General features: G+C 36.0%; 1 protein-coding gene across 4 annotated transcripts in view; it reads left to right on the top strand.

Annotated features, from left to right (window-relative positions):
* Positions 1–25,748, top strand: part of CEP162 (centrosomal protein 162) — a 93,080-nt gene that overhangs the window by 11,799 nt on the left and 55,533 nt on the right. For 3 of the 4 annotated variants that reach the window (XM_006054742.4, XM_025294569.3, XM_025294570.3), the window contains exons 4-9: positions 3,091–3,237; positions 3,568–3,748; positions 7,573–7,640; positions 16,608–16,723; positions 17,621–17,651; positions 20,653–20,769. In XM_006054742.4, the coding sequence (XP_006054804.4) occupies positions 3,091–3,237; positions 3,568–3,748; positions 7,573–7,640; positions 16,608–16,723; positions 17,621–17,651; positions 20,653–20,769 (660 nt within the window). Of the gene's footprint in view, positions 1–2,571; positions 2,764–3,090; positions 3,238–3,567; positions 3,749–7,572; positions 7,641–16,607; positions 16,724–17,620; positions 17,652–20,652; positions 20,770–25,748 lie in introns of all 4 variants that reach the window. The other variant, XM_044924256.2, reaches the window with a different exon arrangement.

Raw genomic sequence — 25,748 nt, 5'->3', positions numbered from 1 at the left:
TGATTCATTTCATTTGCCCCACAATCTCTTTGGTTCTACATTATTGTACAGTATCTGCTTTTCATCACCCATCGCAATTTATTTTAAAAAGCACCATTTTTATTATGTTTCAGTAGAGAATTGCATGTGGAAATACAGTCAGGAACTTTTTTTTGCTTATGTGGCACCCAAAGTGATTAATGTAACCAAACTTGTGCAAAGGATTTTCAGCGCTTGACTTGGATATTTTAAGTATGTCAGCTGTTTCCCGCATGGTATAACATTTATTATTCTCAATTAATTTCTTGATTTGATCACTATCAACTTCAGCTGGGCTCCCTGACCATGTAGCATCATCATCCAGCGAGAAAACTCCAGCACAAAATTTCACAAACCACTTTTGAAAAGTTTGAGCAGTCACGACACCTTCCCCATTCACTGCACAAATCTTTTTTTATGTTTCAGTAGCATTTTTACCTTTCTTGAAATAAAAAAGTATGATACACCAAATATGTTGCTTTTTCTTCCATCTTCAGTATTAAAATGGATATGCAACAATTCACCAGTTTTGGTAAGGTTTTTTTTTAATGCACCCTGATATGCCAGCTGTCACAATATAATCCAACAAAACTTTTTCTAATGAAGTTAAGGACAACTAAGCTCTACTAGAGCCATTTTTGGGAAAAAATCAAATGAACCTTTTGGCCAACTCAAGATAAATATGTAAGGAAAATAGTGAATTTTAAGTTTGCATTGATTTTCATATTAAATAACTTTATATTTGTTATATAATTGAGACTCTGTATTTCTGCATTATCAGATTATTTTACATTCAAATAATTTATAATTAGTTTTAGATGGTGAATAATATAGGTACATTTATATGTTATGTTTAATGGTAAATTGATTTAAGGTGATTTAATAAGATACTCTGACTGTGTATTAATGTCATTGCATTTGGAAGATTTTAATAGATCTGTTGATTTTGGTATCACTGTCTGTTAATAACAGTAAAAAAAACAAATACCATTGTCTTAATGGTAAAGAACTCATTATTGATCCTGTCTAGCACATGCTTATACCTCTCCCAGAACTTTTCCTAGTCACATTTTACAATGGAAAAATTGCTCCCTTGCCTGTTTCCTGCATTATAGCTAGTATATGTGATACTGGCGAATTCATAAGGATCCCCAGGGTACCTCTGTTAAGTAACTGTGATAACAGAATCTGTGGATCTTTAAACACTATTTTATGAACTGATAGGATTTCTATAGTTCTTTTTCCTTGTACTCCTTGACCCTCAACAGTAAATAATAAATATTTAATAAGTAAATCTTAAAATTTAATAGTCATTTCTCTGTTCTTTTTAACACTTTACAGTAAGGAATTGTCTTATTGAAAAATTCAGTGTATTTTTCAGTAGATTTTCATAAATCTATGTCATGCACAATGCTAAAGCTTGTATATGAAGAATTTTTTGTTTTAGAATCTTTGCCCATCTTGGTGCTTGAAAAGGATATTATATGATTAAGTGCTATTGACATAGTTGACAAAAATTTGAGACTTAATTAGCTTTAAAATCTTTCTTCTAGAAAGTAGTGAATTAGAGTTGGGGTGTGCAAACTTATGCAAATTCACTCTAAAGGGAAAGAATGAGTCCTAGACCAACACTTAATGTAACCTAATTAAAGAGACTAAATTTTTTAAAAAAGAATGTATCAATCGGTGGATTTGATTAGTAAGGGATGCAAAGGATACTTAGGAAGGAAACTTTGACAATGTCCATTTAAACACAGAGGGGAGAAGGTTTCTCTACCCAAGGGCATAACCTGGTCCCTTGTTCATTCACAAGCATTCACTGAGCTCATATTACCTTCTGAGTGTTTGGCACTAGTATACAAAGACAAAATATGATTCCTGCCAGCAAGAATGTAGACGCTTCTAAGGGAGAACTGAACCACGCCTCTTGAGAGGAATGCATTTCTTAAAGAGACACTATTAAACATCAACATTGAGCCAATTCTACCTTATAATTTTGCTTTCTCTTTCAATTGCCATTAAGACAAAATGTTCTGCAGAGAAGGTGAAACTATAGAATTCTATTTACTGGTTATACTCTTCATTGTAAATAACTGAATCAGATCTTGGTTTTGGTTGTATTAGTCTCTTGTGAAGTGGGTTAGTGTGGGTCACATCCCTGAGTCCAGCTTCAGAGCCCGGCTGGGACCCCTGGACAGATGGCTCAACAGCACTCCAACCTTGGCATGCATATTTTTGTCTGAAATCTCCTGATTTCCTCTGTGTTGAAGTTATTATGAGACCCATTAAAACCATTATTCACACAGAGCCATAAAATAATTGATTCTGAACCCTTTCCAGTAGGACACTAAGTAGGAAATTGAAGTCAGAATTTGTAACTTATTTTGATAAGGCTTTTTTCTAAGCAAAAGTGGTATTTTTCTAATCTCATTCTTTATGCCATACATTATAGTTATTTTTTCCATGTATGAGTTTTTTACAACAATTATGTACTGCTAGGATAAAGAAAAATTGATATTGTATAACTTTCCCAGTGTTTTCTAATGCTTTTAGAATGAAGAACAAAACCCTTTCCCCAGCCTATGAAGATGAGCATGGTCCGACCATTGACTCCTGCCTTAGGGTTACTTCCCCCAGACTACCCTCACTGACCTTTTGCATCCTTGCATGTGGCCTGCCCTCCCGTTTTTGACCCTTGGACCTCCTTGTTCCCCAGCCTGGAGTTGTCTCCCTTCTTTCCTTCACGTAAGGCAGGAGATATCTTTCAAGTGGCATGGTTTATGTATTAAGTACTTGTGCTTGAGAATAATTAATTTTTAAAGTTTTGATGGAAATTTTTAAAATATTCCATTGGGTAAGATTCACACAATCAAATAGAATTGTAATTTTTCTTTTGTGAATTTTTGTCTGATTAATTTTTATTTCATATAGCAGATTTAGCTGCTGTCTCCTAGTATAACTCATATAATAGCATAACAAGTCTAAGCTAGTATAGCAGTATTAGTATGTTGGCATAATGGTCAAAACAATGCTCTTAATGTAAATATCCAACTATATTAAACCCCATCCCAGGACCATTTGGGACAAATGTAAGCTATTTGAAAACAAAGAAGACTTCTCAGCCTGTTATGGAAACAGAAGAGGAGTCTGCTGAAAGGATTCAGTTTCTTAAGAGCAGTGGAACCTCTATCTTGAGTATTGACAGCTTAGAAGCCAATGGTAAGAATTGTGGGGGATATAAGTTGACAGGTTAATTATGATGCTTATAATTAGAATTTTTAGAAAAATTAACTCTTAGCTCTCTTGGAGCCTCCTTCACAAGTGTGTAGACAGATCTAATATCTTCCCAGAAGGTTTAGAATTACACCTCTGGAGAATCCATATAACCTTACGTATTATGAACACAAATCTGTTTGGTGGTAAAAGACTAGGTAAAATATGTTATAGATTTTTTTAAGTTTTGCTATATAATTTCAATAAATGCAGCATTAAAATTAATTTCTTTAAAATTGCATATGTTAATGAAATATGTTTGTGCTTTCTATTTAGAGAGAGTTTCTGAGCTCAATCATAGTGTTCTCGGATTGGGACTGGACACATTAGAAGAGCAAGAGGAAAAAGAACAATTTTTTGCCAGACTTGAGAAAGGCTTAACATCGTCCATTGATTATTCAAGGTTAAATAAGGAATTGGATTCTAATGACTCCATACATTTTAAAGCTTTACATAGGTAATGTAAATACAATATAAACAAATCAGTAAATAATTTTTGCGTCTTTCTATATTTTTATAAAGCTAGTATATGCATGTAATTAAAGGGGTACAGATAACAGGCAAAATTTAAATCTTATTTTTAATTCTATTTTCTGTTCGTTATTTTGATCAGGGTGTGTGTGTTTATGAGTGTGCAGAATATGATTGGTATATATATTGACTGGAATATGTTTGTATTTGAGCCTCTAGATATCTAAAATTTCATGCATGATATACTTTTGAGGTGAACAGCATATTGCTGAATAGACCTAACCAGGAAGGTAATTTATTAAGTCATCTTCTACAGATAAAGTGAGTCCAGGTAGCTATTAGAAACTCAGGGGAGGGACTTCCTTGGTGGTCCCTCTATGCTTTCAACTGCAGGGGACACAGGTTTGATCCCTGTTTGGGAAGCTAAGATCCTGCATGCTGTGTGGTACGGCCAACATTTTTAGAAATAAAATAAGATAGGAACAAAAAGGGAAACAGGAACCAGGGAACAAAGACAGATCTGGTTTGTGTCCTACCTTTGTGTATAGTTCACCCTAAAGATTACCAGGAAGCCTCATTTATCCTGGAAATTCTACTAGTGTACTGAGCTGGTGCCTTGTGCATGCCATAGACCTTTAGCATTCTCGAGATTTGTGAGACCTGATACCTTTAATATCCTCAGTTTTAAGTTTTCCATCTAATTTTGAAAATTATAAATGGAAGTCAGGTTACAAGTTTAAGATTTTAAGAACACCAAACTACAATTAAATTGAGGGTTAGGAAACTCATATCCTCTGGTCATTAGAGTGCCTGGTCTCCTCAGGATGCTTAGTTTCTTACAGACAGTGGACAAAGCAGCGACTGTCATGAACTACGTAGAGTCTGAAATGTTTACCCTACTTGCAAACTAAACTGTGGTTTTATGGATGCTGACAATTGACAAGGATTCTTGGGTCAGAAACAAAATGACTTTCTCTTGACAAAAGCAGAACCCAAGTGCCATGTTGATTTGCCTCAGTTTCCCTTGTCCCACAAGGCTCATGGGGTCCATGATGGCTGTCCACCCATGTAGTGGGTTGCTTTATGGGAGACGGTCACTGAGTTTGAGGACTCTATTGCTTTTTTAATAAGTAGAAACAAGTCTGCTTTGATGGCAGAAATACTGCCTATCTTTCAGAGTTGATCACTGCAACTCTTGAGAAGTGACCTAGGAAGGAGGGGCTGTGCCTTACGTTCTTGGCTTACCCAGCAAGAACATGCAGGGACCCTCAGGCCCATGGTGATTGCCTGTCTTAACAGTGACAACACAGAGTAAGCATACACAGGTTTGCTGGCCACAAGTTTTTGTCCCTTTGGAGTATTTCTTAAATGTTTCCTTGTTCTTAACAATGTTCCTAGAGATCTCTTCAAGACAGACTAGAGGTCTCTTCAAGAAAATTAGAGATACCAAGGGAATATTGCATGCAAAGATGGGCTCAATAAAGGACAGAAATGGTATGGACCTAACAGAAGCAGAAGATATTAAGAAGAGGTGGCAATAATACACAGAAGAACTGTACAAAAAAATCTTCACGACCCAGATAATCACGATGGTGTGATCTCTCACCTAGAGCCAGAATCCTGGAATGCAAAGTCAAGTGGGCCTTAGGAAGCATCACTACGAACAAAGCTAGTGAAAGTGATGGAATTCCAGTTGACCTATTTCAAATCCCAAAAGATGATGCTGTGAAAGTGCTGCATTCAATATGCCAGCAAATTTGGAAAATACAGCAGTGGCCACAGGACTGGAAAAGGCCAGTTTTCATTCCAATCCCAAAGAAAGGCAATGCCAAAGAATGCTCAAACTACCACACAATTGCACTCATCTCACACGCTAGTAAAGTAATGCTCAAAATTCTCCAAGCCAGACTTCAGCAATACATGAACCATGAACTTCCAGGTATTCAAGCTGGATTTAGAAAAGGCAGAGGAACCAGAGATCAAATTGCCAACATCCTCTGGATCACAGAAAAAGCAAAGAGTTCCAGAACAGCATCTACTTCTGCTTTATTGACTATGCCAAAGCCTTTCACTATGTGGATCACAATAAACTGTGGAAATTCTGAAAGAGATGGGAATACCAGACCACCTGACCTGCCTCTTGTGAAATTTGTATGCAGGTCAAGAAGCAACAGTTAGAACTGCACATGGAGCAACAGACTGGTTCCAAATCGGGAAAGGAGTACATCAAGGCTGTATATTGTCACCCTGCTTATTTAACTTATATGCAGAGTACATCATGAGAAACGCTGGGCTGGATGAAGCACAAGCTGGAAGCAAGATTGCCGGGAGAAATATCAATAACCTCAGATATTCAGATGACACCACTGTTATGGCAGAAAGTGAAAAAACTAAAGAGCCTCTTGATGAAAGTGAAAGAAGAGAGTGAAAAGGTTGGCTTAAAGCTCAACATTCAGAAAACTAAGATCATGGCATCCGGTCCCATCACTTCATGGGAAATAGATGGGGAAACAGTGGCAGCCTTAATTTTTGGGGACTCTAAAATGACACAGATGGTGACTGCAGCCATGAAATTAAAAGATGCTTGCTCCTTGGAAGAAAAGTTATGACAAACCTAGATAGCATATTAAAAACCAGAGACATCACTTTGCCAACAAAGGTCTATCTAGTCAAGGCTATGGTTTTTTTTCAGTAGTCATATATGGATGTGAAAGTTGGACTATAAAGAAAGCTGAGTGCTGAAGAATTGATGCTTTTGAAGTGTGGTGTTGGAGAAGATCCAAGCAGTCCATCCTAAAGGAAATCAGTCCTGAACATTCACTGGAAGGACTGATATTGAAGCTGAAACTCCAGTACTTTGGCCACATGATGTGAAGAGCTGACTCATTTGAAAAGACCCTGATGCTAGGAAAGATTGAAGGCAGGAGGAGAAGGGGACAACAGAGGATGAGATGGTTGGATGGCATCACCAACTCGATGGACATGAGTTTGAGTAAGCTCCAGGAGTTGGTGACGGACAGGGAGACCTGGCATGCTGCAGTCCATGGGGTCACAAAGAGTTGGACACGACTGAGCGACTGAACTGAACTGAATAATGTTCGTAATTATGATACTTCTACTCGAGAACAGCCTAGTCAGAGTACAGTGTAGTATTGTATATATGGTGTTTGCTGCTACTGTTATTAGAGTCTATAGTTTCTTGTGCCTGCTAATGATCTCACTAAAGACTTGGTTAGTGGACTGAAAAAGGTAGAACTGATTCTTTGGTTTGAAAAAAACACAGTATGTGAACCAATACATCCAGTATAGTTAAAACACTTTGCTGAGTGTTTATTGGTTTAAGGCTGTTACTCAGCTTCCATTCTAGGATGAAATTGCTTATTAGCATGGAAATGCTAACTCTGGGAGTTTTTTTTCTGGCTTCCACATATACTTGACTGGTTCTTGCAGCTTGTGGGCTATTCCTAATCTGTAGTGTAGAAAGTCTGTCTGGGCCCTGAGAAATACAAGGCACACATTTATGTATAAAATTGTATATATATGTGTATAGGGTTAAGAAATTTGGCATTTTCTGCCCACCCCCCCCCCCCCGCCCCCGCACCTTATATTTCTTCAGTAGCTACAGTTAGTTTCAGGCTTGTAAGATCCTTCACTTTTAAAACATTGCCTTCATAGTTTCCAGATTTTTAGCTTTTGCTAGAACAAGAGTACTTAAGAAGAAATACGTAATGTTAAGAGATTTTTAAAAAAATATTCACAAAAGATTGCATGGAAATATATTATTAATGTGTGATATTAAATATTTTCTAGTAATCAAGCCAATATGGATCTAACTGAAGATAAACATGAGCATGAATCAAAACATGAAGAACTGACAGGTAATTTCATTGGTTTTAAAATTTACACTATTTGAAAAGATAATATAGCTTTTAATAAAGACATTGATAAGAGAGAGCTTCCCTTGTGGCTCAGCTGGTAAAAAATCCACCTGCAATGCAGGACACCCGGGTTCGATCCCTGGGTTGGGAAGATCCCCTGAGAAGGAAATGGCAACCTACTCCGGTATTCTTGCCTGGAGAATTCCATGGAAGAGGAGCCTTGTGGGCTACAATCCCTGGGGTCACAGAGTCAGAGACAACTGAGCGACTTTCATTTTCACTTGATAATACAATTTTATTTTTAATTATTTTTCTCTTAACTTGGAAAGAGCTTGAACAGGTAGAGTGAGTTTCCTGTGTCACAAACGGAGCTACTAAGAAATGGTTATAAGAGAAGGACTGTTTTGTTTGTTGGGAGTGGATAGTGGACCTATTGGGAAGACAGAAAAAGGAATTCTTGTCCTAGGACCCAGGAAATGTGTACAGCCAGGACAAATACCTCCAAAGCATGGTTAGGAAGATACATTTTTTTCTGTCCTTTGACTTTAAATGTGTCTGTGTTTTAATATTTTAAATGGTTTTCTTTTGGTAGTGTATAGCTGAGTTTGGTTTTATATCCAGTCAGACAATCTCAGACTTTTAGTTGAAATGTTTCTACCCTTTGCAGAAAGATATTCATTGGTATGGTTATTTACTGTTTTGCCATTTGTTTCTTTCCATCTTTTTGTTGTTATTGCTTTTGTGGTACATTTTATTGGGTTGAGTATTTATAGCATTCCATCTTAACCCTTCTTATGGCTTGTTAGTTGCACTTCTTGGCTGTATTTTTTTAATAGTTACCTTATGATTCACACTGTGCCTGTGCATCTTTACTTCATTAGAGCTTACTTTAACATTATGCCACTTTATATGAATTTTAACAGTAGTAAACTTCCCCCGGCCTTTTTGCCATTTTTGGCATATATTTTTCTTCTACATCTCTTAAAAACCCCACAGTAGAGCAGTATTAGTTGTTGAGGCAGTCTGAGCGCAGGTTGGAAAAGAATTTCCAGATAGAGCATTTCAGAAGGGAGTGAATTTATTAAGACCAAAGAGCAGAAATAAAGTGGGTACAGCAAGCACAGTGGGCCAACAGACGGAGGAGTCGATAGTTTTTGTGGGTTAATAGCCAATTTTTAAAGCCTTAAGGCAGAATTTTTGCTGGATAGTTGGCATTAGGCGATGGATTGGGGCGCTGTAGGCTGCTTACTGGAATGGGCATCTTTACGTAATTGGGAGTCAGGAAGCTTGATAGTGATTATCAGAGTGCTTTTGGCAAGGTTACAAAGGGGCTCAGTCAGCTTTGAAGGTGTCCTGTGGTGCAAGGTTTTGCGCCTGTGGCCTTCAGGAAGGACTCAACATTATTATTGCTTTTAACAGACTATTCTAAATCTTATACATAATATAAAAGTCTATATTTATACTTATTCACATAGTTACCATTCCCAGTGAATTTTTTTCCTTTTTATTTTGAAATGAATCTTTAAAATTTATTTTTAAATTAAGTTACAATTAACATATATAACTTATTAGATCAGGTGTACATCATCATGATTCAGTATCTGTATACATTGTGAAATGTTCACCATAATAAGCCTAGTTAGCACCTTCAGTTCAGTTCAGTCGCACAGTCGTGACCGACTCTTTGCAAGCCCATGGACTACAGTACGTCAGGCTTCCCTGTCCATCACCAACTCCTGGAGCTTACTCAAACTCATGTCCATTTAGTCAGTGATGCCATCCAATCATCTCATCCTCTGTCGTCCCCTTCTCCCACCTTCAATCTTTCCCAGTATCAGGATCTTTTCCAGTGAGTCAGTTCTTCACATCAGGTGGCCAAAGTGTTGGAGTTTCAGCTTCAACATCAGTCCTTCCAGTGAATGTTCAGGACTGATTTCCTTTAGGATGGACTGCTTGGATCTCCTTGCAGCCCAAGGGACTCTCAAGAGTCTTCTTCAACACCACAGTTGAAAAGCATCAATTCTTTGGTGCTCAGCTTTCTTTATAGTCCAGATCTCACATCCTTACATGACTACTGGAAAAACCAAAGCTTTGACTAGACAGTCCTTTGTTGGCAAAGTAATGTCTTTGCTTTTTAATATGCTGTCTAGGTTGGTCATAACTTTCCTTCCAAGGAATAAGCGTCTTTTAATTTCATGGCTGCAGTCATCATCTGCAGTGATTTTGGAACCCCAAAAAATAAAGTCTGTCACTGTTTCCGTTGTTTCCCCATCTGTTTGCCATGAAGTGATGGGACAAGATACCATGATCTTAGTTTTCTGAATGTTGGGTTTTAAGCCAACTTTTTCACTCTCCTCTTTCACTTTCATCAAGAGGCTTTTTAGTTCTTCACCTTCTGCCATAAGGGTGGTGTCATCTGCATATCTGAGGTTATTGATACTTCTCCTGGCAGTCTTGATTCCAGCTTGTGCTTCATCCAGCTCAGCATTTCTCATGATGTACTCTGCATAGAAGTTAAATAAGCAGGGTGACAATATACAGCCTTGATGTACTCCTTTCCCAATTTGGAACCAGTCTGTTGTTCCGTATCCAGTTCTAGCTGTTGCTTCTTGACCTGCATACAGATTTCTCAAGAGGCAGGTCAGGTTGTCTGGTATTCCTATCTCTTTGAGAATTTTCCACAGTTTGTTGTGATCTACACAGTCAAAGGCTTTGGCATAGTGAATAAAACAGAAGTAGATGTTTTTGTGGAACTCTTGCTTTTTTGATGATCCAGTGGATGATGGCAATTTGATCTCTGGTTCCTCTGCCTTTTCTAAATCCAGCTTGAACATCTGGAAGTTCATGGTTCATGTATTGCTGAAGCCTGGCTTGGAGAATTTTGAGCATTACTTTGCTAGTGTGTGAGATGAGTGCAATTGTGTGGTAGTTTGACCATTCTTTGGCATTGCGTTTTTTGGGGATTGGAATGAAAACAGATTTTTTCCAGTCCTATGGCCACTGCTGAGTTTTCCAAATTTGCTGGCATATTGAGTGCAGCACTTTCACAGCATCATCTTTTAGGATTTGAAATAGCTCAACTGGAATTTCATCCTCTCTACTAGCATTGTTCATGGTGAGGCTTCCTAGGGCTACTTGACTTCGCATTCCAGGATGTCTGACTCTAGGTGAGTGATCACACCATCGTGGTTATCTGGGTCATGAAGATCTTTTTTGTATAGTTCTTCTGTGTATTCTTGCCACTTCTTCTTAATATCTTTTGCTTCTGTTAGGCCCATACTATTTCTGTCCTTTATTGAGCCCATCTTTGCATGAAATGTTCCTGTGGTATTTCTAATTTTCTTGAAAAGATTGCTAGTCTTTCCCATTCTATTGTTTTCCTCTATTTCTTTGCATTGATCACTGAGGAAGTGATCTTATCTCTCCATGCTGTTCTTTGGAACTCTGCATTAAAATGGGTATATTTTCCTTTTCTCCTTTTCCTTTCGCTTCTCTTCTTTTCACAGCTATCTGTAAAACCTCATCAGGCAACCATTTTGCATTTCTTTTTCTTGGGGATGGTCTTGATCACTGCCTCCTGTACAATGTCATGAGCCTCCGTCCATAGTTCTTCAGGCATTCTGTCTATCAGATCTAATCCCTTGAATCTTTTATCACTTCTGCTGTATAATCATAAAGGATTTGATTTAGATCATACCTGAATGGTCTAGTGGTTTTCCTTCCGTTCTTCAATTTAAGTCTAAATTTGGCAATAAGGAGTTCATGATCTGAGCCACAGTCAGCTCCTGGTCTTGTTTTTGCTGACTGTATAGAGCTTCCTCATCTTTGGCTGCAAAGAATATAATCAATCTGATTTCATTATTGACCATCTGGTGATGTCCATGTAGTCTTCTCTTGTGTTGTTGGAAGAGGGTGTTTGCTATGACCAGTGCGTTCTCTTGGCAAAACTCTATTAGCCTTTGTCACCTTCTGTCACCTTACATAATTGCAAAAAATTATTTTTTCTTGTGATGAGAAGTTTTAAGATCTGTTCTCTTAGCAGCTTTCAAATAGTTGTGATCTACTATTATTCTGAGTTTCTATCTAGTGGTACTTTTCTTCAGCATGTAAAACCTCCCTAGCTTTTCTTATAGTGCAGGTCTACTAGGAATAAATTCTCTCAAGTGTTGTTTCTGAAAGTATATTTTGCCTTTGTTTTTGAAGAACAGTTTTGCTTGATACAAAATTGTAGGTCATTTATTTTCTTTGAGCACTTTAATGATTGCCTTCTGTTGTCCTCTGACATTTCTCTTGAGAAGTCATCACATGAGTGATTCTGTGACTTCGTGTATATAGTGCCTTTTTCCTCTGTTTGAAAATTTTTCTCTTTAGTCCAGTTTTGTGGCAGTTTGGTTAGGATGATCTTGGTGTGCTTTTCTAAGGTTTATCCTGTTTGGAGCTGGTTGAGCATTAATTGATCTGTTAATTTATGGTTTCCATCAAAATAAATGTTTGTGCCATTAATTTTTCAAAATCGTGTCTGGCTTCCCTTGCTTTCTGATCCTAATTGCAAATATGTTAGAAAGTTAAATTTTGTCCCATAGGTCAAAAGACTGTCATTTTTTAAAGCTTTTTTCCTCTCAGCTTTAGTTTTATTGCTAGGTTTTCAAGTTCATTAATCTTTTTTCTTCTTTAGTCTCTTGTTATTCTTTGTTTTTTTAACTCTAGAAGTTTCTTTTGGATCTTTCTTTTTTCATTTCTTTTAGTGTATTTCTTCATGTTCTTTGTTTTCAAGTCCTCAACACTGAGTGTAGTCTGTGATCCCGGTATTTGTTTATTTCTGGGTCTCTTCTAGGTGTGGTGACTTTCTCCTCCTTTTAATTCTAGAGTGTTGAATATGTTGTAGATTTTTACATTGTTGAAATGAATTTTGAATTTCGTTTTCTTCTTTTCAACAGTGTTGAGGTTTGTTCTGGCTGAAAGGTTGATCTTTTCAAGGCTTTTCTTCTGCTTTGTTAGGGGAAGTCCAGAGTAGCCTTACTTCAGCAGAGTTTGACACTGCTACTGAGACATAGCCCTCTTGATATTTTCACTGGATGCCCCTACTGAACAACAAAGATTTTTTCCACTCGAGCTGGTTAGAGCTTCAAAATCACTTTTCGCTGTGCAAAATATGGAAATTGTCCAACTTCCAACATTTCACTTGTTCTTTGGTCAAACTACACTTAAATGATTCAGTCTGCAGGAGAGACTCAAGGGGGCCCCCTGTAGATTTCTAGGGCTTTGTTTCTGAAAGTTGCTCAGTGGAATCCAACTCTTGGCAACCCCATGGACTATAGAGTCCATGGAATTCTCCAGGCCAGAATACTGGAGTAGGTAGCCATTCCCTTCTCCAGGGAATCTTTGCAACCTGCTGGCAGACTCTTTACCAGTGCAGCTTCCTTCCTTTATCACTTGCCTGCAGCTTACCTTGTCTTTTCAGTACTCTTATCTCTGTTTTCTTAACACAGTAAGACTGTCCTGATCTCCCTGATCCTGCTTAGCACTCCAGGACGTATGTACCCTCTAGTAAATGTAGACTCAGCTCACTTATTTATCTTTCTTAAGAATCATATTTTTGCACTGCTGATTGTTGAATATCTGAAAATATTAGTTTCATATACTTTATGCATTTTATGCATTATTTTGGAGTAGGAAATAACAACCCTCTCCAGTATTCCTGAAAATTACTTAGATAGAAGAGCCTGGTGGGTTACAGTCCATGGTATCACAAAGAGTATGCATGTACTCATTATTTACAAAGTCCTTGAAATCTAAAATGGTACAGGTGAAAATCCTCTAGATTCTATCATACTTGAAATTTATCAGCCAAATATTCTAACAGAGAAGGAAAATATATCTCCAAAATGTATCTTTTAGATCAAGAGTTGTTTGCTTATTTTCTCTTTATGCAAATTATATTTTCAAAGTTACAGATATGGAGTATATTAGTAGAAATCCTTCATGTTGAATGCGCAATGTCTTCCAGTCAAACAGATTAGAAGTGTAAAAACTGTTGTTGTTGTTCAGTCACTCAGTCATGTCCTGCTCTTTAAGACCCCATGGACTTAGTATGCCAGGCTTCCCTATGCTTCAACATCTCCCAGAACTTGCTCAAACTCATGTCCATTGTGTTGGTGATACCATGCAGTCATCTCGTCCTCTGTCATCCCCTTCTCCTGCCTTCAGTCTTTCCCAGCTTTAGGGTCTTTTCTAATGAGTCAGCTTTTCACATCAGGTCACCAAAGTATTGGAGTTTCAGCTTCAACATCAGTCCTTCCAATGAATATTCAGGACTGATTTCCTTTAGGATAGACTGGTTTGATCTCCATGCAGTCCAAGGGACTGTCAAGAATCTTCTCCAACACCACAGTTCAAAAGCATCAATTCTTTGACGCTAAGCCTTGTTTATGGTCCAACTCTCACATCCATACATGACTGCTGAAAAACCACAGCTTTGACTATGGACCTTTGTTGGCAAAGTAATGTCTGTACTTTTTAATGTGCTGTCTAGGTTTGTCATAGCTTTTCTTCCAAGGAGCAAGCGTCTTTTAATTTTATGGCTGCAGTCACCACCTGCAGTAATTTTGGAGCCCAAGAAAATAAAATAAAAATTAATATTCTCATTGTTTTCCAAACAGTGTGAAAGAGCTGGTGGATATTATTATCTCTGATATTTCTCATATGAGAACCACCTTCTCAACTGGGTTTTATTCTTCCATTTTTATATGAACTTAATTTCCCTTGGTGTTTCTTTTAGAAATTGCTGATTCGTTGTTTTCCTTCCTTTTATTTCTTGTCTGTCTTACTTATCTCTGTGTCTACCAATGGCATTTCCTTCTTGTTTCAAACCTAGTTTATTTGTGACAAAATTCCTGAGATTGGTCTTGTATATGTTAGTAATATTAGCATACAGAGTGTTCCATTACTAAGTGCCAACAAAATGTAGTTCTGAAAAAGTGCACATTAGATTAGTACATTTCTTAAATAATATTTGGCTTTATTAACTTTTAATTCAGATTAAGTATAACACAAGCTATAATACTAACAAAGATAAATTATTACTGTTCAACATAATGGCTAAGACTAACATACAGTGCATATTATATAACACTAACTCTTAATCTTCTCAGCAGTTCTCTGAAATAAATATTGTTCCTACTTTATAGCTGGGAAACATGAGGCGAAGAGTTTGTGACTTGCTTTTGGTTCTACAACTGAAAAATAGTAGAATCAGAAGTTGAATACAAGTCTTCCGGTTCTGGTCATGCTACAAGCACTATGCCACAGTATCTGAACTGTTTTTTGTTCTGCTTCTTAGAGGTGACACAAACACTGCATCCTCTTCCATTGATTTTAGAAAGTTCCTGAATCCCAAGTAATTGTTTAAGTTCATGTCATACTCTTCTGAAGGACTTCCCTGTAGTTCAAATGGTAAAGAAGCTGCCTGCAATGCAGGAAACCTGGGTTCAATCCCTGGGTCAGGAAGATCCTCTGGAGAAGGGGATGGCAATCCACTCCAGTATTCTTGCTTGGAGAATCCCATAGACAGAGAAGCCTGCAGGGCTACAGTTCATGGGGTGGCAAAGAGTTGGACATGACTGAGCGACTGACACTTACTTACTATACACTCCTATATGTCTTCCCTCCTTGTTCATCATCTTTACTTAAGTAAGACTAATTCCTGAGGTACTTAAAATTCAGTGATTCCCACTAGAATATGAGAATGTTAATCATCTGATATTGGTCCTAGCATCTAGAATTTAATACAAGGTAATTTCTCTGTAACTGTTACGTGAATTAAATTATGTCTACTGATACTATAAAATTCCAGGCAGAGTTCTTTTTCCAATAGAAGAAAAATAGAGGTGAGCTTCTCAGCCTCAGAATATAGATACTGTTGTAACTAACCAACCAGCCTAGTTTATCTACCTAAGTCACAATACCCATATTCTTCCACCCTTGTATACCTGTGAACTGAAATGGAGATATTTCTGTAGGTAGATCTCACTGGGAACATCTCTGTTTAACTTACTCATTTTCAGACTTCTATTGTTAATCTCCATTCAAGGAGAAGACTGAGAGATGGTCATTCCAGAAGCAGACTCTCAAACCTCATGCAGTCTCCGCCCATCAGGCCATCCTATCTCTGAACGTGATCTAATTTTTGAAATACAAATAAGATTATGAATGGTCAGTTCTATTCTGAAAAGGCCATTCTTGTTCTGCAGCCCACAAATCTCACTCAGTCCTTTGGAGGGCTACAGACAACCAATTAAAAATTGATGACGAGATCCTGGCCAGACAGTTTCTGCCCATCTTCATCATAAGAAGCCTGATAGCATCATGTTAACTTGACAGACCTTTGCCTTCTGCTGCAGAGTCATTGAGATAATAATCTGGGACTTGAGCTGAGAGATGCCTAGGATTGGGAAACAGTGAAGGTCATTAAGGCTAGTGTTTTCCTAAGGGAGGTATCAGAGATAAAGCTTTCATAAGTACTGCTTAAGGGTAACAGTAGAAATAACTGTAAAGACTAAAAAAATCAACAAGTAAAATCCAACCTCTGTTAAGCAAGTCTAGATTTTTCAAAATGCTGCCTTTTAGAAGTAAGCAATTTGAGATTTTTATCTTTAAAAATCAAGTAACTGCAGTTTGTATTAGAAGTATATAATATTTTGAACACCTCTAGAAAATTTTAGTTTGAAAATAATATAAAATAAAACTAATAACTACTTGAAAGTACAAAAAAAAAGCCCACACAAGTCTTAAGAATTGAATTCTCATCAATCTTTTCCCCAAAATAGTGTGTTCTTAAAGATAACCTCATGTTAACATTTAAGTAAATTACTCTTATGCAGACTTCTTTTGGAAATCAACAGTCTTTTCCTGGGAATTTGACTTTTTTGACTATGATTCTTGTGTTTTTTTAAAAACTATTTTCTTCAGAAAATTATAGTGATGATTTTGAAGATGAGGAAGATATTGATGCACCTTTGACTCTTAAGGGAGAGACTAAGTCCAAAGAAGATTCCCAATCAGAAAAAACAAATGTACTCAAACAGGTATGTATCAGTTATATATTTGACAGTTTGGAAACTTCTTTCATTACCTTAGCTGACTACTGACTGTTCTAAAAAGAGCTCAAAATAGAGTTCTTTATAGTCTTGCTCACTGTTGTAAAGTTATAAGTCTCTTAATACTCAGACACCTTCTGAACTCAGGATGTCAATTTTAATCTTAATGAAATATATGGCAGTTGATGGTTTTCTGAAAGATTTCTTTTGGGAAATTTCTTTAAACTTTGAAAATTGAAAATTTCATTAAAATCTCACATCTTAATTTTTAAACAGGTGTATTAAACTGTACTTTTCTTTGGTTGGTCTTGTCCTTGTGAGACATTCCATCCCTAGTATTTATGCCAATAGTGATGTTACTGTCTGAAACTTACTGGGCTAAGATTGTAAATTAAATTAATATTGTTAATTGTCAATTAAATTATTCAGTTCACATTCAGGGATATTGTACTCTAATTCTGTCATTTCTCAGTTTTTACCGAGACACGCCAGATAGAACTTATCCTTGAAGCTACCTAAGAGTAGACAGTTGCTGTTATAAACTAGTGATGTTATCTTGGATTTTGATAAAGAGGGTAATTTCTCAGCAAGGTAGATGAACAGATGACATGAGGTACTTTAAACAAGGCTCATAAAGGCCTAAATTAATTGCTGGTAATCACCAAGGTTCTGAAGAGACTTGTAGAAGTTCTCTCACTGCTACATTTGTCTAGTCTTATAGAATTGTCAGTGAATGAGCATGATGAAAGAAATCCAGAAAGCGTATTACTTGAGCTTTTCATAATGGGGTAAAGTGCTGGCTTTCAAGTTCTCTTACTCTTTGCAGTGTAGTCATTTCATATAAGTTCAATTTCAAATCATATAATGTTCTTTTTTTTAATTTAGGAAGAAGAAAAAACTGGCATGCTAGCTAATGGTAAATATTATCTGTATTCATAAATTTTTGTAGACAGTTGGTCTGTTCAGAACTATATCTAATTCTGAATAAATTACTGTCTGTTTTTAAATAATTTCTGATGAATTAAAATTTACAGATTTTCTCAGTATGTTTTTTATGCTTATCTTAAATTCTTCCTGTTGTATTTAAGGATATATGTTTTTTAAAAACCTCGGACCAAATGCCTTTATGGATAAATTTTACCAAACATTCAAAGATTATTAATGTTAATCTTCCTTAAACTCTTCCTAAAAAAAAAATAGAAAAAGAGGGAATTTTTTCAAACTCATTAAGTAAAACCCAGCATCACCTTGATACAAAAGCTAGACAAATATTCCTCAAGAAGACTACAAATAAGCAATTATATTTTCAGTGACATCAAAAAGAATACAAACTTAGGGATAAATTTTATTAAGGAGGTAAATTATGCCTAGAACTATAAAACATCGGAAAGAAATTGAACACTAAAATAAATAGAAAAATATTCTGTGCTCATAGATTAAAAGAATTACTACTGTTAAAATGTCCATACTATCCAAAGTGATCTACAGATTCAGTGAAATTCCTATCAAATTCCAGTGACATTTTTCACAGAAAAAAAAAAATTCTAAAGTTTTTATGAAACCACAAAGGACTTCACATAACCAAAGCAAGCTTGAGAAGGAGCAAAGCATGGAGGCATCACACTCCCCTGACTTCAAAATGTATTACAGAACTATAGTAACCAAGACAGCATGGTACTGGTATAAAAACAGACATAATACCAATGAAACAAAAAGTCCATGCACCTGTGGTCACCTGGTCTTCAACAAGGGTGCCAAGAATATAAAATGAGGACAGATAGTCTCTTCAGTACTTCATGTTTAGAAAACTAGGTGTCCACATGCAGAAGAATGAAATTGGATCCTTATCTCATATCACATATGAAAGTCGACTCAAAATAGATCAAAGATTTAAGTACAAGATCAGAAACTGCTTAAATGAAAAGAAAAACATAGGAATATAGCTGCTTGATGTTATACTGGGCCATAATCTTTTGGATATGACCCCCAAATCACAAGCAAGAAAAGTAAAATAGCTAAATGGGATTGAATTAAACTAAAAAAGCTTCTACATACATAGCAAAGGAACACAGCAGAGTGAAAAGGCAGCTTATAAAGTAGGGCAAAATATTTATGAACTATATGTTTGGTAAAGGATTAATACCCACAACATACAGAAAACTCACGCAACTCGGTAACAATAACAACAAAAATTAAAAGTGAGCAGAGGACCCAAATAGACATTTCTCAAGATATGCAGCTGGACAAACAAGTGTATGAAAAATTACTAAACTTTACTAATTATCAGGGAAATGCAGATCAAAACCATAATGAGATGTCACCTCACACTTGTTAGATGATTATTATCAAAAAGAGGCAAAATAAGTTTTGGCAAGGATATAGAGAAAAGAGAACTTCAGTACACTATTGGTAGGGATATAAATTGGTGCAGCCGTTATGGAAAGCAGGATAGAGGTTCCTGAAAAAAAATTAAAAGTGGAACTACCTTATAATTCAGAATCCCACTTCTGGATATATAACTGAAAGAGATATCTGTATACCCATATTTGTGTGTGTACTCAGTTGCCAAGTCGTGTACAACTCTTTGTGACCCCATGAATCATAGCCCACCATGAACCTCTCTGTCCATGGGATTTTTCCAAGTAAGAATACTAGAGTGGGTTGCCCTTTCTTCTCCAAGGGATCTTCCTGACCCAAGGATCGAACCTACTGGGTCTACTGGATTGGGAGGCAGATTCTTTACCCTAAGCCACCTAGGAAGCCCCATTGTCATGTTTATTGCGGGATTATTCACAATAGACAAGATATGGATAGAACTTAAATGTCCATCAAAAGATGAATGGGCAAAGAAAATGTAGCATATATAGCTTAAAAAAAAAAAGAAATCCTGCCATTTGCAACAAAATGGATATATGTGGAGATATTGCAGTAAGGGAAATACGCAGATGAAGAAAGATGCATACTGTTTATCCTCACTTATATGTGGAATCTAAAAATGTCAATATCCTAGAAACAGAGTAGAATGATGGTTACCAGGGGCTGGGTTTGGGGCATATGGAGGTTGGTTAAGGGGTACAAGTAAGTTATGGATATGTGATGTGCAACAGCGTGACTGAGATGAGTGTATACTTGAAACGCGCTCAGCAGGGAGATCCTAAGTGTTCTCATCACATACACAAAAATGGGTACATGGATATGTTAATTAGCTTGATTTGGTTGATTATTTTATAGTTTCTGTTCAGTTCAGTTGCTCAGTTGTGTCTGACTCTCTGCGACCCCATGAACCCCAGCACGCCAGGCCTCCCTGTCCATCACCAACTCCTGGAGTTTACCCAAACTCATGTCCAGTGAGTCAGTAATGCCATCCAATCATCTCATCCTCTGTCGTCCCCTTCTCCTCCCGCCTTCAATCTTTCCCAGCATCAGGGTCTTTTCGAATGAGTCAGCTCTTCACATCAGATGGCCAAAGTATTGGAGTTTCAGCTTCAACATCAATCCTTCCAGTGAACACCCAGGACTGATCTCCTTTAGGATGGACTGGTTGGATTTTATAGTGTATATGTTTATCAAATCAACAAGTCATAGATCTCAAATATATACAATTTTTAATCAGCACTATGTGTCAATAAAATTAAGAGAAAAAGGGGTTTTTTTGTTTGTTATTTTCCTCAGCCCTTTGCCTTTTACATATAAAGGTACATTAGACCTGTATTTAAGCATAGATGAGTTTTGATGTAAGCCTACTCTGTTGTATATAAGAAGAAAATCATTCTTGTTCTAGGTACATAGTTATATATTCTTTATATGTAAACATTTATCTTTGTTTTTATACAGATTTCATATGATTTAAGTATTTTATTAATAGAACCATACAAGCTTATTTATATTCCTAATATTTTTGTTTTATGTTATTCCAGTAGTGCTGCTTGATTCATTAGACTCTGTTGCAGAAGTCAACCTTGATGAACAGGATAGAACAAAAACTAAGCCAAAGGCTGTGTCAGATATGACTGATAATGAAATGATAGGAACAGGTAAGAATGATAAACTGTAGCTAGTCTCTAAACATGTAATATTTTGTGACTAATTGACTTCATTTCTGGGGAAAATATATATGATATATAATAATATATGTAATAACTATCAATACAGTTTTACATTTTTATTGAAGTATATTTGATTTATAAATTAAAAATTTACAAATTTATAAAATTTATAAATTTATAAAAATTTATAAATTTATAAAATTTATAAATTTATAAAAAATTTATAAAATTTATAAAATTTATAAATTTATAAAATTTATAAATTTATAAAAATTTATAAATTTAAAAATTTATAAGTGTTAGTTTCAGGAGTGATTCAGTTATCTATCTGTGTGTATGTAGACATATATACTCACGTGTGTATATTTTTTAGATTCTTTGCCGTTATATATTATTACAAGATGTTGAATATAGTTTTCCTGTGCTATACAGTAGGTCCTTATTATTTATCTGTTTGTATGTAGTAGTGTGTATCTGTTAATCCCAAACTCCTAGTTTATTCCTCCCTTAGTAACCAGAAGTTTGTTTTCTGTGTCTGTGGGTCTGTTTCTGTTTTATAAATAAGTTCATTTGTCTCATTTTTTTAGATTCTGCATATAAGTGCTATCATATAGTATTTATCTCTTTCTGACTTCACTTAGTATGATAATCTCTAAATTCATTTATGCTGCTTCAAATGACATTATTTCATTATTTTTCATGGCTGAGTAGTATTTTCGTGCACATGCACGTACGTGTGTGTGTATACATCACATCTTCTTTATCCAGTCATCTATTGATAGACACCTAGGTTGCTTTCATGTTTTGAGTCTTGTAAATAGTGCTGCTATGAATATTGGAGTGCATGTATCTTTTTGAGTTAAGAGTATTCATCTTTTCTGGATATACACCCAGGAGTTGGGATTGCTGGATCATATGGTAACTCTATTTTTAGTTTTTTCAGTTCAGTTCAGTTCAGTGGCTAAGTCGTGTCCTACTCTTTGCAACCCCATGAATCGCAGCACACCAGGCCTCCTTGTCCATTGCCAACTCCTGGAGTTCATTCAAACTCATGTCCATTGAGTTGGTGATGCCATCCTGCCATTTCATCCTCTGTCATCCCCTTTTCCTCCTGCCCCCAATCCCTCCCAGCATTGGGAAAAAGAGTCTTTTCCAATGAGTCAACTCTTCGCATGAGGTAGCCAAAGTACTGGAGTTTCAGCTTTAGCATCATTCCTTCCAAAGAACACCCAGGGCTGATCTCCTGTAGAATGGACTGGTTGGATCTCCTTGCAGTCCAAGGGACTCTCAAGAGTCTTCTCCAACACCACAGTTCAAAAGCATCAATTCTTCGGCACTCAGCTTTCTTCACAGTCCAACTCTCACATCCATACATGACCACTGGAAAAACCATAGCCTTGACTAGATGGACCTTTGTTGGCAAAGTAATGTCTCTGCCATTGAATATGCTATCTAGGTTGGTCATAACTTTCCTTCCAAGGAGTAAGCGTAGGCAACCTCTATGCTGATCTCCATAGTGGCTGCAGCAGCTTACGTTCCCACCAACTGTGTAGGAGGGTTCCCTTTTCTCTACACTCTCGCCATCATTTATTATTTGTAAACTTTTTCATGATGGTCATTCTTTTTCATGATGGTGTGGTGATATTACATTATAGTTTTGACTTGGGCATTTCTCTAATAGCAATATTGAGCATCTCTTCATGTGACTTTTGGCTATCTGTATGACTTCTTTGGAGAAATGGCTGTTTACATCTTCTGTTCGTTTTTGATTGTGTTTTTTTCTTTTTTTTCCTATTGATCTGTTTGTACATTTTGGAAATTAAGCCCTTGTCAGTTGCATCGTTTGCAAATATTTTCTCCCTTCCTGTAGGTTTATGGTTTCATTTTGCTTATGTAAACAAAATGTTTACCTTTGTTTATTTTGTGTAAAAACCTTATAAGTTTGATTTGGTTCCACTTGCTTATTTTTGCTTTTATTTCTTTTGCCTTATAAGACCTAAGAAAACATTGATGCAATTTATATTAGAGAATGTTTTGCCTACATTCTTTTCCATGAGTTTTATGGTGTCATATCTTATATTTTAAGTCAAGCCATTTTGAGTTTATTTTTGTGTGTGGTGTGAGGGTGTGTTCTAATCTCATTGATTTGCATGAGACCAACCAGCTTTCCTAACACCACTTGTTGAAGAGACTATTTTTTTCCTCCATTATATAGTCTTTCCTTTGTTGAAAATTAATTGACCACAGGTGTGGGGGGTTATTTCTGGGTTCTCTATTCTGTTCCATTTATCCATGGGTCTGTTTTTATGCCAGTACCATGCTGTTTTGATTACCATAGATTAATAGTATTGTCTGAAGTCTGAAAGGTGTGCCTTCTGCTTTTTTTTTTTTCCCTCACAGATTTGTTTTAGCAATTCTGGGTCTATTGTGGTTCCATATAAATTTTAGGATTATTTGTTCTAGTTCTGTGAAAAATGTCATGGGTAATTTGATAGGGATCACATTAAATCTGTAAGTTGCTTTGAGTAGTATGGCTATTTTAACAATATTGTTTCTTCCAATCCAAGAGTATGGAGTAGCTTTCCATTTCTTTAAATCATTTTTAATTTCCTTCATCAATATTTTATAGTTCTCAGCATGTAAATCTTTTAGCTCCTTGGTTAGGTTTATTCCTAGGTATTTATTACATGCATTATTGAAAGGGATTTTTTTTTTTCCTTTTCTGATACTTCATGTTAGTATAAAGAAATGCAACAGAGTTCTGCAACCTTGTATCCTGCTTCCTTGCTGAATTCATTTATTAGTTCTAATAGTTTTTGTGTGGAGTCTTTAGGGTTTTCTATATAGAGTATCATGTCATCTGCATGTAATGACAGTTTACTTCTTCCCTTCCAGTTTGGATCCCTCTGTTTCTTTTTCTTGTTTCATTGCTGTGACTCAGACTTCCAAAATATGTCAAATAGAAGAGGTGAGAGAGCATCCTTGTCTTGTTCCATATTTCAGTGGGAAGGCTTCCAGCTTTTCACTGTGGAGTACTATGTTGGCTGTGGGTTTGTCATAAATAGCTTTTATTGTGTTGATTTATGTTCCCTCTATACTCACTATGGTGAGAGTTTTGATCATTAATTAATGTTCAATTTCATCAGATGCTTTTTCTGCATCTGTTGAGATTGTCATATGGTTTGTCTCTTCTTCAGTTGATGTGGTGTATGTATCACATTGATTGATTTGTATATGTTGAACCATCCTTGTGACCTTGGGAGGAATCCAACTTGATCATGGTGTTTGATCCTTTTTGTGTACTGTTGGATTCTGTTTGCTAATACTTTGTTGAGGATTTTTGCATCTGTATTCATCAGAGATATTGGCCTGTAATTTTATTTTTTGGTAATGTCTTTGTCTGGTTTTGAATCAGGGTAATGGTGGCTTCACAGAATGACTCTGGGAGATTTCCCTCCTCTTCAGTCTTTTAGAAGATCTTGAGAAGAATCAGTATAAGTTCTTTCTTATATCTTTGTTAGAATTCCCTAGTGAAGGCATGCAATCTGGAATTTTGTTTGTAGGGAGTGTTTTTTTTTCATTACAGATTCTATTTCACTTGTAGTAATTGGTCTGTTCACATTATCTGTTTATTCTTGATTCAGTTTTGGTAGGCTGTATCAACAATAAAATTTTCAATCTCACATTATCTACCTTTTTTTAACAAGTTAAATAGTCTAAACTTGCTAGTAGTGACACTTTATGCCAATAGGCTGAGTAAAGTGTGTTTTAAAAGATATACTTGTTAATAAGTGCTATTGATACAAAGTATGGTACTGAGATGAATATTAAATAATTTTCTGTGCCCCCCCCCCAATTCTGTTAAATTTGCTATATGTAGGAGAAGTGAGACTTTGTTTTTGTGCTTTTCCATAGTTCCTTCTGGGTAGGAAAAAGCTAGATCACATCCTGAAATTCTGAAATGTGTAGGACCATCTAGACTTGACTAAAAGTTGTAGAGACCTTTAAGATAGTGCCTTTTCAAACTTTCTTAAAGCAGTGGAACTGTTACCTGCCTCCCAAATGGAATCTTAGGTAGTACTGTCTATATAGATACAAAACGTATTTTATCAGTATAAATATAAATGTTTACATTTGTGACATTTACTTAAAAAGGTAGTGAGAACAGTAATGGTCTTTTGAAATTTTAAAAATTAAATATTAAAGATACTTGTTACATTCTTATATCATCAAATTTCCAGTATGTTTGTATATTTTTATTGTATAATATAAAAATATTTTTGGTTTACCACATAAACAAGTGCAAATGGGATATTTTCAGCTTGCTTTTGCAAGTCTTAGGTGACCAATATGGTCAACTAAGTCAACCCAGACACTAGTCAAAAAAAGAGCAATAGAAATGGTAAATCACTAGCCAACTCTGACCATCTGCTTGCATTTTAATTTTACTTTTTATTTCTTTATGGCAGTATAATATACTTTTTTATGGCAGTATAATATACTTGTAGTAGAATTCATGTATCATCATAGTACAGTTTGATGAATTTTCAAGTACTGAACACATTCATGTAACCGGTCACCAGATCAAAAAACAAAGCATGAACAAAACCTCAAAGTCCACGCACATCTCTTATTTCTAGTCATTGCCGTTCTAAGAATCACCACTGTCTTGTTTCATTTACTTCCATTTTAAAATGTGAATATAACAGTTAAGTGTGAATATAACAGTTCCAAAGTTAAAACAACCACAAAAAATTGCAACAGAAGTTTTCCATCAAAACATTACTGGTTTACTTGTTATTAGCTGACTGAATATTCTGCCCTGATGGAAGCATGTGCTGGGCACATGTTCCTCAGTCTTACAACTGTTTTTATTTAAATACTTGTCATACGTGCTCTGATAGTCTGCTTGCACTGTTTTCAGTAAGTAGATATGGATACTTTTAAAAGACAAGTGTAGAGCTACA

Source organism: Bubalus bubalis, chromosome 10 (genome assembly GCF_019923935.1).
Source record: "Bubalus bubalis isolate 160015118507 breed Murrah chromosome 10, NDDB_SH_1, whole genome shotgun sequence".
Lineage (NCBI taxonomy): Eukaryota > Metazoa > Chordata > Mammalia > Artiodactyla > Bovidae > Bubalus > Bubalus bubalis.
Note: the sequence above shows the minus strand (reverse complement) of the source record. Positions and strands in the feature narration are given on the sequence as shown.